At 43.0% G+C, this 17,917-nt stretch overlaps 1 protein-coding gene across 2 annotated transcripts in view; it reads left to right on the forward strand.

The window, feature by feature from the left end:
- FBXO34 (F-box protein 34) overlaps positions 1-11,297 on the forward strand; it is an 88,922-nt gene extending 77,625 nt beyond the window's left edge. For both annotated transcript variants that reach the window (XM_004370887.3, XM_023726215.1), the window contains exon 2: positions 8,078-11,297. In XM_004370887.3, coding sequence (XP_004370944.1) covers positions 8,088-10,229 — 2,142 coding nt within the window. In that variant the 5' untranslated portion in view covers positions 8,078-8,087 and the 3' untranslated portion in view covers positions 10,230-11,297. The remainder of the gene's footprint in view (positions 1-8,077) is intronic.
- The last annotated feature ends 6,620 nt before the right edge of the window (positions 11,298-17,917 follow it).

The raw sequence follows: 17,917 nt of genomic DNA on the forward strand, positions 1-17,917 counted from the left end.
ACATTTACTCCCTAAAAGGGAGACAGCCTATGTCTGAGTTACATTTTGGTCAAATAGGCTATATGTTAAAGCTCTGATCAGCTTAGCAGGTACTGTATGTGCAACGATGTCAAAAATCATGCCTTCAAAAATATGTAAAATTTACATTTGTATAAAAATATGTATGGAAGAATGATTGGTTTCACAGTTTAAAAAGCTCACTCAAAGAAGTAATGGCTTACTGTACAAAGGGGTGAAAGTTTTCTTTGATTTTCTGTAAGAAATATTACATTAAAATAGGAAAGATAAACTGGGGGCTTTAACAGGAACTCAGAATATCTAAAAATCTGTGGAGATGAAATTTTCTTGATAATGCTTAATGTACTTTTCAAAATTTATTAACAGTTTTTTTGGACTTAAACTTTTTATTATGTTTCATCTGGATTTTGATGTTCATTCTTGTGGGAGCTACAAAATTGTAGGTTTCTTATCATCTTTAAAAACACACACACACACACACACACACAAAAAAAAAAAAGGTCGGCATTGAATCAACTCTGACTCATGATAACCCCATGTGTGTCAGAGTAGAACTGTATACCATAGGGTTTTCAATGGCTGTGATCTTTTGGAAATGACCAGGCCTTTCTTCTGAGGTGCCTCTGGTGGATTCGTACCACCAAGCTTTCAGTTAGTAGCTGAATGTGTAACTGTTTTCACCACCCAGAGACTCCCTCATCAGTTTAGGTAGGAATAAATTGTGATATGCCGGAGTTTTGTGGATACTTGGTATTATGTCACAGAAGCAAGAGGAAATAACTTCTTCAGCTACCATTCACTGGACCAACTTACACATGGTTCATTTTAACAAGCCATAATACTTGAATTTGTCTCTAACCTGAATTGTTATTTACAAGCATTCTTTCAGGCCCTCCCCTTTCCTCCCTACTCCAAGAAAACGAGGGAGGGGGAACACATGTAAACTTGCAGACTATCATAATTACTTTGCAATACATGTTAAACAGTATTAGCTACAGCTTCTATTGTGATCACAGTAGAAGAGCAAAATAGTGGTTATGGTTACCCTTCACAACTTGTAATATTCCTTTTTAATTTGTACATTGTCACATCAAGCTTAGCGTAGAGCTTCCTTTGTTTTTTGAAAGTTAGCTTTGTTTGGTCTTTAGCCATGATAGAGAAATATATATTATAAAGATAACCTCGAAGCAGGTACTGTATTTAAATACCATTGTGAATGCTAAGATGGAGGCTGTGAGCAGTGCATTCTTGAAAACCATACATGTTTCCAAAGGCCATTCTCTGTATGGCTATTAATACCAATAAAGGATTTTTCCTTTAAACTCGGCACTACCAACCATCTAGCCTGCTCCCAGTGAGGCAGAATTCAAAGGTTCCGTGAAATGAATTTAGAGAATAGTCTTCAAAAAAGGAGGCGAACTCCCTTCCCCAAAACGTGGTTTTTAGAACCCTAAAAGCCAGGTAGTTGTCTCTGAGTGCACTCCAACTCACGGCAGCATGTGTTTCAGAGCGCAACGACCCATAGGATTTTCAGTGGCTGTGACCTTTCAGAAGTAGATCACCAGCAGGCCTTTTTTCCAAGGCACCCCTGGGTCACTGTGAGTCAAAACTGACTCAGCAGCAACTGGTTTAGATGCTAAGCCCCCGGTATTTTGGAGCTCAGTTTAAGAAATACCATCTTTTCTGATTTACAGTTGATTTTTTTTTTTAAAGCAGTGTGGGAGTTGGATGCATTCTGTCAGTGCTCGGAGGCATCTGGAGGGAAGTATTTTCTTATGCTCTGCCTGTATTCACACCCTCCTGATCTTGATACTTTTTTAATAAGCCATAGAAGAGGTTTCTCCACACTTTTGTATTAGAATGGCTTCTTATGTGATATAATTCATCACAGAGGTTTTACTTGGCACTTAAGAAAAACACCTAATTTGAAAGATAAAAGCTCTTTGAATAGAGGCTACCAGAGTTATTTAATTTTATTTGTTTCATAATTGAGCCTAGGATTTGTTTTTTAATGCCTCGGTTTTTGAAAAGCCTTTTTTTTTCTTTTTTGTATCAAGAAAGTATAGATCCAGGTGACTGTTTATTATCTAATTCTAATCTTAATTCTGCCACTAACTAGCTGTAGGCCTTCAAAAGTCATTTTACTTCTGTTTCCTCATTTTGCAAAAACAAGAATTTCCTTATATACACTTTGCTGGAGTTGCTAATCATTTGTATAATAGTCTGGTGAAGAAGTCTGTCATAAGATGTTCTCTGGAAGCTAAAAAAATTTTTTTTAAAGAAACAGTGATTTTCTTTACTACCCTCCCCCCCCCCCCACCAAAGGTATCATGAAGGGTCTTTTTGGGACTATTCTTTTTTCTTCAACCTTTTTTTTAAAATGATAGAGTTGCTCTTATTATGCTAATAAATGATAACTCCTTTTTGGAATTAGCATGTCTGTGTCTTTATTGAAGCCAGAAGAAACAGAAGATGCCTTGCCCTCTAACCTGTTCTGGTAGACAAGGCTGAGGACTAAGAGTGAGCAGTTAGAAAATGGGCATCTGCCTTTGATGTTACGGCTTTCTGTTGGCACAAAGAGAAATCACATCCTATCCCCTATTCTAATCCTGTGTTGCCATTTGATTCCTCATTGATTAAGTTCACCCCTCTACAAACAAGAGTTAGTATGAGTCTTCTATGCAAAGTTAAATTATCTTCCATGTCTTCATTTTGAAGAGAGTCAGTTTTTCCAACCTTTTTGAGCTGAAATTAGAATTTATTTGGTACTCAAAGTGATTTCTGTATTCCCTTAAAAAAAGAAAACTTATGAGCCTACTACTTATAAAACATTGTGTTAGAGTCTAAAAGGAATACTGTAATTATTTGAAATCGGGATGTTGGCCTTCTCTGGAGGAAAGTTGTTCAAGTTTTAATTGACTGTTACATCTCACCTTATTCCTGGAAAGGATTTAAGGTGGCAGGTATATCCTTCACAGTGAAACTTTTTGAAAGAGTTGTTACGCTTATGTTCACTTTCTCACCTTCATTCCAGTTTCTCCTCTACCATGAACTTCTGTCTCTGCCCCACTCATCCCCTGCAGTCCTTCATGGCAAGGTCACCAAGGGTCTTCATCACCAACTGGACACGTTTGTTTATTGGACCTTGTTCCAGTATCTAAAAGTGACTCCTCCTTTCTTTGATGTATATATATACATTTTCTGATTGTAAAAGTTACATATGTTCATTGTGGGAATTTTTGCAAAAAGATACCTGTAATCTCTATCCAGGAAAGTGTTTGCTAGTTGAAATGTTTCTTTGACAACTGTCTTCTTCCTTTCCTTCTATTCTCTGGGCCATCCAGGCCTGTGTCAGTTTGCCTGCTGGATATCTCTCTCTCTGCAGCCACACAAGCCCAGCATTTCTTAAAACTCAACTTAAGCTCTGTCTCCCCTGCTCCACATCTGCTTAGCCACCTTTCTCATCATCTCATTGAAGGGTACCACTTTTTGTCCAGTTTCTGAAGCCATAAATTGAGGACTCATCTTTGACTCTTTTCCCTCACCCTCCATTTATAATAAGTAACTAAATCCTGTTTGTTTTTCCTTATTAATCCATTTACTTGTCTCTCCACTGATAACACCTTAGCTTGAGCTCTGATTATTTGGTTTCTCACCTGCCTTAGTAATCCAAAAGCATCATCCACTTTTGAACTTCTCAGGACTTTGCATATCTTCTTCCAGGGCCTAATTTAGGAAATTAGGGCTTCTCTGACCTGTTCCTATACACTCAAGGCTGAGCTTGGTGCTGGTGATCTCCTTCATCCCTGCATACATACCTCTCTCCTTCCTATTCTCCCCTCCCTCACGGTCAACCATTAGATCATGTGATCTCCTTGAGGGCAGTGACTATGTCTTATTCATAATTATATCCAGTCCGAGAGTGTTTAGTAAATTTCTGATAACAAATGGGTATAAGGAAATGAACATTTGTAAGGTGGTGGTTAGTGTGAAACAAAATTTGATGCTGTTACATTAGTTTTATGGTCCTGGCTGCTTTAAAATTTTACCTTGGTGATGTGCTTGGCTTTCATCTACTTGATCCTATGGTAATTGTTCTGTGAACAAGCTTCCAAAGTGTGAAGTATGGTAGGGTAAACAGCGTTGGGGGGTAAACTGTATACCCGTATACCTGCCATGGGAGGCTTTTGAACCAGCAGTATAGCAGAGATAAAATGGCTGCATAAACTGGGGCAGTTGTGGTAGGGATGAAGAAGAGGGGGCATTTCAGTGATTTGTTGATTGGATGTGGAGGGCAGGGAGGAAGAATCTGTCACTCAAGTTTTTGGCTTAGTTGGCTAGGTACTTGGTGCTGTCATTAACTGGTCATATGGATTTTCAGCTTTTTTTTTTTTTTGACATCCAGGTGAGTATGTCGACCAGGCGATAAGATAGGAAGTTTGGGAGAGTTCTACACTGGAGGTGAAGGTTGGGGAGTCATCAGAGATCACTTGGACAGACTTACAGCTTAAGAACAGTAATGGTCTAGAAAAATAAAGAACTCTGAGGAACAGCAGTGTTTAAGGGCCAGGGATGAAGAGAGCCAGGAAGGCGGTGTCAGTAAAACTGAGGAGTTACATAGTTTGAGAGGGGATTTGGCAATAAAAAGGTCAGTGACTTTTTTGTGTTTTAAAGAGAGAATAAGAAGTAACAATATGGTCTGTCTTTATCTAGTCCTTAAAACACAGATGTTCCGATCCAGACTGTCTGCGTGGCTTTTTGTTGGGTGGTTTTACCTCACCTAGTTGTAGCCCAGGACCCCAGCCCAAATCTAGAAAGAGCCCCACTAACATTCTTACATTGAATCTCATACATGACATCAGTAGTCCCTTCTAAATTAAATATAAAATTAAAAACAGATTCTGACTACAATGAGACACCACTTCATACCTGCTGGTATGGCCATAAGACAAACAAAACAAACAAAAAATGGAAAATAGCAAGTATTGGGTGAGGATGTGGAGAAATTGGAACCCTTGCGCAGTGGGGTGCCCCTGTGGAAAACAGTTTGGTGGTTCCTCAAAAAGTTAACTACAGAGTTACCATCTTAGCTAGCAGTTCTACTCCTGTACTCAAAAGAATTAAAAATAGGTACTCCAACAAATACATGTAACGTGCATGTTCATAGGAGCATTATTCACAACAGCCAAAAGGTGGAAACAGCGCAGATGTCCATCAACAGATGAATGGATAAACAAATTGTGGTATCTGTACCATGGAATATTATTCAGCCATAAAAATGAAAAAAGTACTAATAAGTGCTACAATGTGGATGATAACATTATGCTAAGTGATAAAAGCCACAAAAGGTCACATATTATATGATTCCATTTATATGAGATATCCTGAACAGGTAAATCGAGAGACAGAAAGTAGATTGGTGTTGCCAGTGGCTGGAGGGAGGGGGAGGAGGAGTATGGGGAGTAACTGCTTGATGGGTATAGGTTTTCCTTTTAGGGTGATGAAAAAGTTTTGAAACTACATAGAGGTTGTGGTTGTACAACATTGTGAATGTACTAAATGCCACTAAATTCTTCAGTTAAAATGGATAATTTTATGTTATATGAATTTCATCTCAATTTAAAAGTACCAAAAAAATAAAGTAAAAAAAACCCACCTAGATTCTGGGCCCCGTCCCAGAAATTCTGATGCAGTGAGCCCAGGGATCTTGATTTTATAAACTGACCTTTTTGAGATTCTAAGGAACATTGCCGTGTAGGCGTTATAAACCTGCATTTTATTTAATTGCAAGAGAACAGGACTTCATTATAGCGAATTTTTAAAATACAATTGTGCTGAAGAGATTGGCAACCATGGAAACCTGGGTGGAGCTTTCCCCCAGTGTCTGTTTTGTGTGGGTGAGGGTGTAGGGTGTGGGGAAAGCATCACCATCTGGTGTAATCTGTTGGAGATTTAAAGTTTTATTTTGTGGATTTTTGCAGCAGATGCCCCTGGTGCCCTGTGTGCTGTCCTCTTGCTCCACTGCTGATTTCAACCAGAACTCTTAATTTCTGCAGATTTTTCACTGAAAGTCTTGCCCAGTACCTGTTTTCTGCCTCAGGGCCTTCAAACCCAGGAAGAGGAGGGTGAAGGTTAATGCTCCAGGCAACCTTTAGCCAGTTGTTAACAGGAGCCTAAATGTTCTGCTTCCTTCAGGGGTGCTACAGAATTACCTCCCACCCTCCAGCAGTCACCTTGATCATGTGTCCTTTTTGGCTTTTGTCCTTTCCTGTTAAACCTCTTCTTCCCTGTCTTGTTCCCTGGGATCATCTCCTGTTTTAACACTGCTCAAAACTTGTATATAAGTATTATGCCAGTTGGGCTGACTTTACAAGTTAATAAATGCAAACAGAATCTTTCTGTAATTACAATGGTTTCTTCTTAATGTCCTCATCTATCAATAATAGCATCTAAAATAATGTGTGGGGGAGAAAGATGAAGAGAACATACTGTGCAATGCAAAATGGCACACGTTGCTAAAGTTGAAATTAAATTTATTCACAGGCACTCATGTAATCATTATGTGAGAATTTATTGGATTTTTCAGGAGAAAAAGCTATTACTTGTGTGTACAGCTCAGCATCTTCCATTTCTTTCATTTCACTTGGAGAGGGGTTGAGGGAATATGAAAAACAAAGTTGGCACAGAGAGACAGCACTAGATGTGCCTCTTTTATTCATTTATGTCATTTTGTTCTTGATTTCTGGGTGGTTCTTTTTGTAAGACTAAACTCTAGAATAGAATAGAGTAGAATTCTGCTATGGTACAGAGCTGGGGAAGATCTCTGCAGATGCTCGGGATACAAATTGCCAAAGATCAGAAAAGCTGATCATAACAGCCATGCTCTTAACCGCTGGGCCACCAGGGCTCCCCACTCTTGGCCAGGGGACTGTTTTCCTGAACTAGTGAAAAAATCATTTTTAGAATTAGTAGGGATTATGGGTTCTATTTTCTGATTTGAGATATTCGCAGGAAATTTGACAGTTAAAAAAATTTATACAAATTATTTAAAAAATCAAGACTAATAGGTGGGCAAAGTACATAAGCAAATAAGTGAAAAATTACAAACATCTAAGTATTCAACAGTAGAGAAATAGTTTAGAAAACTGTATAACAGTTTTGATGAACTCTTGTGCAATCAGTAAAAGGCTAGTCATGATAACCTAGAAAGAAATAGTGATAAGTAACCTACTAGCGTGGGACTGTGGATGTCATGGATTGAATTGTGTCCCCCAGAAATATGTGTCAGCTTGGTTAGGCCATGATTCTCAGTATTGTGTGGTTGTCCTCCATTTTGTGATTGTAATTTTATGTTAAAGAGGATTAGGGTGGGACTGTAAGACCCTTACTAAGGTCCACTGTAAAGGGAGTTTCCCTGGGGTGTGACGTACACCACCTTCATCTTACAAGAGATGAAAAGGAAGCAAGCAGAGAGGGGGGACCTAATACTACCAAGAAAGCAGTGCTCGGGAGCAGAGTGCATCCCTTGGATGCAGGCTTCCTGCGCAAAGCAGCTCCTAGTCCAGAGGAAGATTGATGATGACTTTCCTCCAGAGCCAGAGAGAGAAAGCCTTCCCCTGGAGCTGCTGCCCTGAATTTGGACTTGTAGCCTACTAGACTGTGAGAAGATAAATTTTGCTTTGTTGAAGCCATCCACTTGTGGTATTTCTGTTATAGCAGCACTAGATGACTAAGACAGTGAGATTTCCTTTTATGTTTTCCTTTCTTCTATATTATGCCCTGTACTTCCTTACTGTGATGTTTTCAGTAAGTTCAAATTTCTTTAAATTTAAAGGGCTAATTTTCTGGCCTATACACCATGGAAAGTGGTTATTTTGCTTTTGTTATTCTTGAGCTGTGCATTAAAAACTAGCTGAAATGAGAAGAGTTGGTAAAGATTTAGAGAACTGGTAGAAAATGTTTCTACTACTTACTAGAGACATCTTGGCTTAAACTAAAAAAAAAAATTTTTTTCTAACAAGATTGGTTTCTTAATCAAATCTGTGTTTTTTTCCTCTAGGGCCTCTGTTATGCACCTAAAGCCATACTGGAAACTCCAGAAGAAAGAGCTACCTCTGGAAATCAGCAAAGAAACACTGAGAACGCCCATGAGCCACCAAAGGGGGGCTGTAAATGATGAAACGTGCAGAGCGAGCTCTGTGAAACCAAGTGTCTTTCCTTCAGCCTCTCTTGGTAAAGCATCATCTCGAAAGCCTCTTGGGATCATTTCTCCAAATGTTCTGTGCAGTATGAGTGGGAAGAGTCCTGTAGAGAGCAGCTTGAGTATTAAAACTAAAAAGAATGTACCACCTGCAACAATCCACCAGGGTGAAGAAGGGGAAGGGCCACTTGATATCTGGGCCGTTGTGAAACCAGGAAATACCAAGGAGAAAATTGCATTCTTTGCAGCCCACCAGTGTAGCAATAGGATAGGATCTATGAAAATTAAAAGCTCCTGGGATATAGATGGGAGAGCTACTAAAAGAAGGAAAAAATCAGGGGATCTTAAAAAAGCCAAGATACAATTAGAAAGGATGAGGGAAGTCAACAGCAGGTGCTACCAGCCTGAGCCTTTTGCGTGTGGCATTGAGCACTGTTCTGTGCATTATGTGAGTGACAGTGGGGACGGTGTGTATGCAGGGAGGCCTCTGTCGGTCATACAGATGGTTGCCTTCCTTGAGCAAAGAGCCAGTGCTCTGCTAGCCAGCTGTGCGAAAAACTGCACAAACTCACCTGCTGTTGTGAGGTTTTCTGGGCAGTCCAGAGGTGTGTCCCCATCCTCTGAGCCCTTCTCTGCCCCAGGAGCCTGTGAAGAACCTACAGAAAGGGGACATCCTGAAGTTGGCGAACCCCAGAGCGAGCCAGTCCGCGTCCTCGACATGGTGGCCAGGCTAGAGTCAGAGTGCCTGAAGCAGCAGAGCCAGCGTGAGCCTGGGAGCCTCTCGAGGAATAACAGCTTCCGTCGCAACGTGGGCCGGGTGTTGCTAGCAAATGGCACTCAGGCTGATGAAGGCAAAACAAAAAAAGGCACCTTGGAGCCACCTGATACTCAGGTGGCTCCTGTAGGGTCTGTATCTGAGGACTGTGGTCCCTCAAGAGCTGACCAGTGTTCTCCTAAGGGGGACCAGGCCTGGGATGGCACTCCTCGGGGCTGTCCTTCATTGCCAGCAGGTGTGAATTTCCACATGGACGGTGCAGAGATGGAGCCAGGTCAGCAAACTGCCATGAAAAATAGCAATAGGTATGATGTAGAAATGACAGAGGAACTTGTTGGGTCACCCTTTCCTCCTCGCACGTGTCCCCAAGCCACTGAATTGCCCGCAGATGCTGTTGGTTGTATGAGTAGAGAGCTTGTGCCGCTTACTAGCCAAAATCCTGATCAGAGAAGAAAAGAATCTTCGTGCATTAGTATCACTGTGTCCAAGGCAGAGAAAGACCAGCCGCCTAGTTTAAACCCCTGTGGCGACCCACTTCCAGGGATGTTGTTTTTTTTGCCACCTGCTCAGCAGGAGTTGGACTGTTCGCTGTTGAATGAAAACACAAGAGAGTCTTCAGAGGCCAGCCAGCTTGAAGATGCTGCTGAGGTTGATAGTGCATCTGAGGAAAAAAATGTCTCAGCTGAGCCATTTGTCCTGCCGGCTTCTTCTGTGCAAAGTACATTACCGGTGCTTGAGGTATCTAGTTGGAAGAAGCAGGTATCTCATGACTTTCTGGAGACCAGGTTTAAAATCCAGCAGCTTTTGGAGCCTCAGCAGTACATGGCCTTTCTGCCTCACCACATTATGGTGAAAATCTTCAGGTTGCTTCCCACCAAGAGTTTAGTGGCTCTTAAATGTACCTGCTGCTATTTTAAGTTCATCATTGAATACTACAACATCAGGCCAGCAGATTCTCGCTGGGTACGAGATCCGCGCTATCGAGAGGATCCTTGCAAGCAGTGCAAGAAAAAGTATGTGAAGGGAGATGTGTCCCTGTGCAGGTGGCACCCCAAGCCCTATTGCCAGGCATTGCCCTATGGGCCAGGATACTGGATGTGTTGTCACCGGTCTCAGAAGGGCTTTCCTGGCTGTAAGCTGGGGCTTCATGACAATCACTGGGTCCCTGCCTGCCACACCTTTAATCGGGCAATCCATAAGAAAGCAAAAGGGACTGAAACTGAAGAGGAATATTAAAGTCTAAGCAAGAGGCAACAAAAGGACCGATTTTTTAAAACTGTAAACATACCACCCAGATACACCGTTGAAGTGAGTGTTGCCTCTCAGAGTTGTCACTGTAGGAGAATCTGTACCTACTCCACCAGGATTGCCATTGCTCAGGCGATTTTTAAATGCAGATTTGCCAGCTGTACAAGAAAGTTGGTGTTCTACGTGGCACCTCACATCTGATCCAGGGTGGTATCCCACAGTTTGATTCACTTAGCTGTGAATAACTATCCCTGTTTTCCTAAATCAAATCCCTCCTCAAAGGACAGAGACTTGCCACCATCAAGGACATTTAGAAGAGTACACTGTGTCCTCTGCAGGCAGTCCCCAAAAAGGGATTCCAGAAAGGTTTCATGCAGTGGCACCACATTTGAAATACGCGGATAGTGTCCTATGGAAAGAATAGCATCACTCTTGGGTGAAAAGTATGCTTAAAAAGGGAGAGCCGGGCACCTTACCTTAGACCTTGTATGCTTGATCTGTGAGATTGATGTTTGTGGTGGGAAATGGATTTCATGCCCTTTGGTGTTTACAGTGTATATAATTGTTGTGTTTTCATAGGGCTATGAAACTGCACATTAAACTCAGCGCCTTTACCTTTAGATGAGTGCTTTTGGCCCCTCTGTAAATAACACTATGAAAATTCAGTTGTATATAAGGACAGCTGACTGAACAACATAATCATCACAATGCAGCTAGGATAGTGTTGCGGCTATAATCATGTGTTTTTTATCGTCTCGTCTCAAATTTGTACATCCTGTATAAAATAAGAATGTTTCCCAAATAAACTATGAATGTTTCCTTTATAATATATGAATGTTTCTGAGAAGAAACTCTAAATAGTTAAGAGGTTAACCTATTCAAAGGATACCAAATAATGGTTTAACTGGACAACCTTAAAATTAGTTTAGAGGACAATCCTTTGTTATATTTTAGTGATCCACCAAGAATATTATATAGTCAGATTATACCATTCTTGTCTATCCTGTCTGGTTACTTTTTTTTTTTTTTAACTTCAATAAAAACATACATCTTAAACGGGATCTGAGTTTTGCAAAGATTTTTCCCCTCTTTTTTTTTGAAGGATTTTGTGATACAGTCTAAAAACTTGCTGTTTGAGTTGTTAGTGAAGAGGGGAAAGAAAAAAAATTTTTTTCTTTGTCTGCCACCAAGAAATGACTATCTTCATTTAACATTATAAGCTTGAATTTTTGCAACCTTATAACACTTATTATGGAGCTTGTTTGCCCAACACCCATTATTTCCTGTTGGGTGAGGTATGATCTAGGATGTGCTTACAACTTGTCCAGGCATAATTAATAGTTCAGAAGTCATCGAGGATCTACTCAGGCCTGTGGTCATGTAGTGCTTGGCAGGTGTGCGAGGTACTGGGCCCCGGAAAACTGCTGTGGAGGAGCTAAAAACTAGGTTGGCTTGAAATCGAGTGCCCACCAGAAAACCTTACGACCAGTGTAAGCTCCAGGCTGTTGGTAAATGTTTTAGGGGGAGGGGTTGATGGGTAAATGACGCATGAGGGCTGTGATAGTCCCAAAGGAGAAACATGTTAAGGTTGAGCAGCCTTTGGTCAGCTATAAGGTCTGCCAGGCAGATTGTGGCTGGACTGGAGCCATGTGGAGTCAGGTTCACCCGCAGCTGAGGTGATGGGCACAGAGTGGCTTCCAAACTGGAATCTGCCTTGACCTCCTCTGCCCTCATCCTTAGGTGGTAACTGCTTCCTGGCTCATTGGATTTGTCTATGAGGAGTGAGGAAAGGATGAGAACAGCTTGCTTTTCCTTTAAAATACCAGTCAGTATATTTCCTCATAACCCACCCTAGCTAAGGTATGTTCGAAAATGCTTTTAAACCCTAGTATCCCCTGGGCTCAAGCTTCTAGTCCTGCTCCTCTTTGGTTTGCTCTAAACTGGCAATCTCAGTGGTACCTTCCTTAGAGGTTTGTTATGATTCAATATTTATGAAGGTGAAATGAGATAATGCACATAAAGTACTTAGAGTGCAGCCTGGCATGTGGAAAGTGCCCAATAAATGTTAGCTATCATTGTTCCTCGCTCTGGGTTCCACATTGCCCTGTGTGGACACAGGGCAAACAACTCAGCTGGTTTTCCTGAGTCAGCCATTCCTAATCTGGTTTTCCCGTGACTGCATGAGGGACTGAACTGACCAGGAGTAGAGAGCACAGTGAGAATGCCCCAAGCCCATCTTGGCATGTACTGATGACCTGTTTTGAGCTGTGTGGCAGGAACTTAGCTGTCTGCATGAATGATGTTGTTGTTCGGTGCTGTCAAGTTGGTTCTGACTCATGGGAACCCTATAGGGCAGAGTAGAACTGCCCCATAGCATTTCCAGGGAGTGGCTGGTGGATTTGAACTGCCAACCTTTTGGGTAGCAGCCAAGCTCTTAACCACTCCGCCAGCGGGGCTCCGCATGAATGATAGAGGAAGAATTTAGCAGGAGAGAACAGGTGGCATCAGAAGGCATCCCCTCCCTGGTCTTCATTTCTAGATAAGTGTAGCTTTTCTCTTAGGAGAAAGATAGTGTGCTTCAGGGCCCCCTAGTGCCAAGCTGGTGTAAATAGCCTACTTTTTATTTTCTGCAACATTGCAGCGCTACCTGCCTTCCTGCATTGCTGGAGGATCATAGACTAAAAGAAAACAACTCCCTGCAAAAAAAAACAAACTTATCCTCTTAAGCCTTTGCTGATACTCTAGCCTAGTTTTTCTTTCCCACCTTTAAGCCCTTACCTGTGAAGGAAACCAGAATGAGAGAGCACAGGAAGAATCAGCTCCTCCTCCCCCATTTCTCGGGCAGTTTGGCTTTGTCCCCTGCCCAGCGGATGAGACCAGAGAGCCAAGGAAGGAGTGAATAGAAATAGGAGGAGGGCTAAGGTAAGATGAATCTTTGCTTATTCAGTCCTTGGCAAAATGACTAGCCTTAAAAGGGCTATATCAAAGGACCTCCAAGAATTACCATGCATCCCGTGTTAGCACACTGATGGCTGGGTGCTCAGGAGGCACCTCCTTTTGGGAAACTCAACCCTGTCCCCTGTCCCCTTTCCCCCATGCACCAGGTTTGGCTGAGTGCCTTTCAGCACTGCATGCCCCTTTTTATCATTGTACATGGGTCTCCTCCCTGAGCTCCAGGTTTGGAGAGGGCAGCTTGTTCTTGCCACCCCTCAGTGTCACATACACAGCACATGCTCCAGAAAGGTTTGCTTTCCTCTCTAATGACCATTTCAGTGTGAATGGGTGCTGGCAGGTTCTGACTGCTGTGGACCATACTGTCATTTTCCATTCAGCACAAGAAACTCAAAGGCAGGATAAAGGATTCTTTCTCTGGCTAACTGCTGGTCCCATGGGCATATTCTTGCTTAGGGGAACTCTCGTGGCAAGCCGGGGGGTTTTGCTCAGTGACTGTTGATTATGCATTTGGTATAATCTAGGCTCTACTGTGGCCAGTGGAAACCCTGGTAGTGCAGTGGTTAAGAGCTACAGCTGCTAACCAAAGGGTTGGCAGTTCGAATCCACCAGGCACCCCTTGGAAACCCTATGGGGCAGTTCTGCTCTATCCTATAGGGTCGCTATGAGTCAGAATCAAGTTGACAGCAGTGGGTTGAGTTTTGGTTATTGAGGCCAGTAACTCTTCTGGCAGCTGAGATGGTTTGGGCTTATTGACTGCAGAAGGATACGGCTGATGGTTACGGCATGCCCTAGGAGTTCCCACCTGGGCTCTGTCCAGTCACCCCCTGCAGCTCATCTTCACTCAGCAAACTGCTTTTCGTCTTCTCTCTCATCTCACAGCCTGCCTCAAAAACATAATAAACCCTTCTTTCCATACACCACAGACTACAACAATAGTAAGAGGTGATATTTATCTAGCTCTTATGTATTTCAGGTACCATGCCAAGTTTAAACACATTCTGTATCGGGCACAGTGCCTGGCACTCAGGGAATTTGATGGTTTCTGTGTGTTTTTCCTTTCCTTTCAAATAAGCGAATGTTGGCAGTCTCTGGGAGTCGGCTGAAGGTACCTGTGTGGGAAGCGTGCAGCCCTCCCGTTGACGCGTGCTGTTCCTAGGTTTGCGGCCATAGCTGGTGTTTGCACAGCCTCGTGGGGACAGCAGACATTGTGGTGATGCCCCCCTGGGTGACTTCCAGTGTATTGATACCTAACTGGTGGTATACTGGTTAAGAGCTACGGCTGCTAACCAAAAGGTGGGCAGTTCAAATCCACCAGCCGCTCCTTGGAAACCACATGGGGCAGTTCTGCTGTGTCCTGTAGGGTCACTATAAGTCGGAATTGACTCGATGGCAGTGGGTTTGGTGGTTTTTGTTTAAGCAAAACCATAGGTGGCAGCACCACCATTCTAGGCGGTTTGTTTGACCTTGGTGTTATTTTTGGGGGAGCGGAAGCCACTAGAGTTGGTAGCAAAGGAGGAAGGACAAAGAACTGGAACGGGGGACAGAGATGGCAGTCCCTTATACTGCAGTCTTTTTCCCCAAAAAGAGGTCCCCATCCATGCTTTAATTAGCAGAGAACAGCCCTTAGGAAAAATTAGTTTGGGAACTTAATCTCAAATTCTTTTTGTAAATAAGGTGGGCTCTTAAAAAAGTAAAACATTAGAAGGCTCAACTAAATGTTCTGTTTTTCTGTTTGGAATGATGAAACACAGCAGGGATTGGTTTCTAAAGTTAGCATGTGAGGGAAAATGGCATATGGCTAAAATTACTCTTGAAAATTCTTTGGCCATCACCCAGTAGAGGATTCTATATAAGGGGCAGTGATAGGTGGCATGTGACGTCTCATAAGATGCTCATGTTGAGTGATGCACTTTGAGCAGAAACTGAGACTTGGGGACTAGTAGATTCCATCTACTAGTTATTTGGGGTAGAATCGCCTGTGCTATTTAAATTATTTCCCTCCTTTCTGACCCCCTCCCCCACTGTATCAGAACCAGATGGTTGTTTTATGAACTCGTATCTGAGTCTCAGATACCTTTTCAGTAGTATGAAGAGGTTGATGCAGTTATTCAAACACCAAAATCAAACCAGTTAGTTGCCAAACAATCAGTAAAATGAAAAGGTTATAATTAATTGTATCTGCCCCTTATCTGCTGTGAGGTTGGGTGTTCCATCTGTATAACTCAGTGTTTACAGACTGTCACTGTCTGGTGCAAGGGTCAGGATGGAGCCAGGCCTGGCCTACCAGCTTTCCCTGTTCTGAGACAGGCTGTTGGCCTTCACTCTGCCCTTGCTCACCAATCCTCTATGCAGGCAACCAAGCATGACCCTGCTGCAGGGTGTGTGGCCTGCCATGAACAATTCTCCTTTACTCTCCTTCAGAGCAGAGGTGGTGACTGGGCCACCCTGACTCCCAAGCTGTGACCTCTCACGTAACCTTTTTCTCTTCCATGGCCAGTAGTTTTGGCTACAGGCCCCTCAACTTTCTTCCAGTCTGTGCTCTCCATTGCACAGGGTCTCAACAAGAAACAGTTGGCACACACAAAATGAGAGGATTCGAGGAGAGCTTATAAGGGATAGATACAAGGACAAGCCCTCCTCATTATTTGCGGCACCAGGGTAAGACTACAAAGAGAGGACCCTCCTGCAGCCCACCCTCTTTTCTTCCCATCCCAACTTTGTTCCTCACCCAGTGCAGTCCTACCGTCTTCACACAGCCAGCCCTTGGCCACCTTTCAGGCTTGGATCTTCTCTTCCGAAGGACAGAACTGGGGACAGCGCCCTGGAAGCCCTGGGTTCCAGGAACCCAGAAATGCAGGTTCCAGGAGGGCCCATCCCCTTGGTCCTGCAAACTCTTTGCCCAGGGAAGAGAGGCCCAGCAGCAGAGCTAAGGGGGGTGGGTCCTTCTAAAGTTCAGGAGCCAGTGCAGGGGCCCCAGCTGCCTGGGTCAAAGGCAGTACTGGGCAGGCTAGTGATTTCTTAATTTTGGCTGGACATTAGAGTCACCTGTGGAGCTTTGCAAACTCCCAATGCTTAGGCCCCACACTAGACATATTAAATCAGAACCTTTGGGGGTGGCAGCTGAGCATCGTCAATCATCAGTAGTTTGTAAAGCTCCCCAGGTGATTCAGAAGTACAGGGAAGGTTGCCAACCATTGGTGTGTGCAATAAAACAACAAGGGCTAGGCCCTGGACGGGTGGGGTGAGGTGGGGTGGGGTGTCACTTAGGAAAGTGATACACTGTTACAAGCTGGTGATGCGGGGTGGGGTGGGGTGGGGGTGGCGGTGGCCACCAGGATCAGAGGGAGGAAGTTGTATTCAGTCAGCAGTGACTTCCATTTAAGGAACACAAACATGGCAGGGAAGGAGCTGGGGAATAAACACCCTGACTGCCAGAAGCCATGGAGCCTGTTGATGCAGCCCACCTGACTCAGTCTCCCTGGCTGGCAGCGTGCAGGATAAAGAAGGGGAGGGACCTGGAGGGGCAAATGTGAGCTATCCAGAAAAAGCCTGAAGTGGCTAATCTTGAGCTGAATTAGAATCTCACTATATTAGAACAAGCCTTACCCCAGCTCTCCTCCAAGGCCACTGGAAAAATTGCCTTCCCTCTTCTCTATGCCTTTTCCTAAAACGTGAATACCTGGAAGGTGCTTGCCAAGCTCTAGAGTCTACGCCATCTGTCCACTGTTGCCACTAGCTACACATGGCTACTTTTCATGTTGATTACATGTTTAAATAATATTTTTTTATATTCCTGGTTAAAAATAAAATTCACTTTTTTAAAAACCTTTTTTAATGTGACTACTAGCAAATTTGAGGTCACATACAGGGCTTACATTTCTGTTGGGCAGCATTGCTCTAGATCAATGCTTCTTAAACATAAATGCATATATGAATCATTACATGGGAATCTTGATGAAATGAAAATTCCGATTCAGTGGGTTTGATAGGCCCAAGATCCTGCATTTCTGACAAGCTCCCAGGTGATGCCAGATGCTGCAGGATCATGAGTACAGGGCTCTGGAGAAATTTAGGAGCTAAAGTATCTTTAGGAGCATGGTGTTACCAGATACCTCTGTAAGAGTACTCAAGGTTAGCAACATTTCTTAAAGGCCTTTAAGGAGTATCAGAACACCCAACTCAAACCAGTACCTGTGTCCCCTGACCCAGAAAATATGTGTATTTCCTCCTATGGATACTAGCCATAGTGCTCCCTACTTTGAAGGCAAGTATTACACTGCTGATCACAGAAGATACGCTTTACTTGTATCAAATTTATTATCCCAAACTGAGAGCCATATTTTTGCTTATGCTCCAGAAACATCTTCCTGATAATGTCTTTAAATTCAGGGAAATAAGCTGTTGGGAAGGGTAGAAAAGTTCTTTCTTCAAAATCCCCTGTGTTTTGAAGTCATACAGTAAAATTCAAGAAGCTACCCCAAAGGGGCAGATCAAATGAAGTCAGACATGGATCTGGAGGTATCAATACCTCAGCTACCAAACCTGTTGCCGTCGAGTCGATTCTGAGAGGACCCTCAATGTCTTTTAGGTCCTTTTGCTCAACTGACTCTAGTCCATTTTTCATTACTTACCTAGTGTTGCCAGATACCTCCTGCCAATTTCTCATTTCCTAAAGGGGGCCAAACTGTCCAGCAGATTTTCCCCACCACCACATACTATCC

The sequence above is a fragment of the Trichechus manatus genome, unplaced genomic scaffold (assembly GCF_000243295.1).
Source record: "Trichechus manatus latirostris isolate Lorelei unplaced genomic scaffold, TriManLat1.0 scaffold00010, whole genome shotgun sequence".
Classification (NCBI taxonomy): Eukaryota; Metazoa; Chordata; class Mammalia; order Sirenia; family Trichechidae; genus Trichechus; species Trichechus manatus.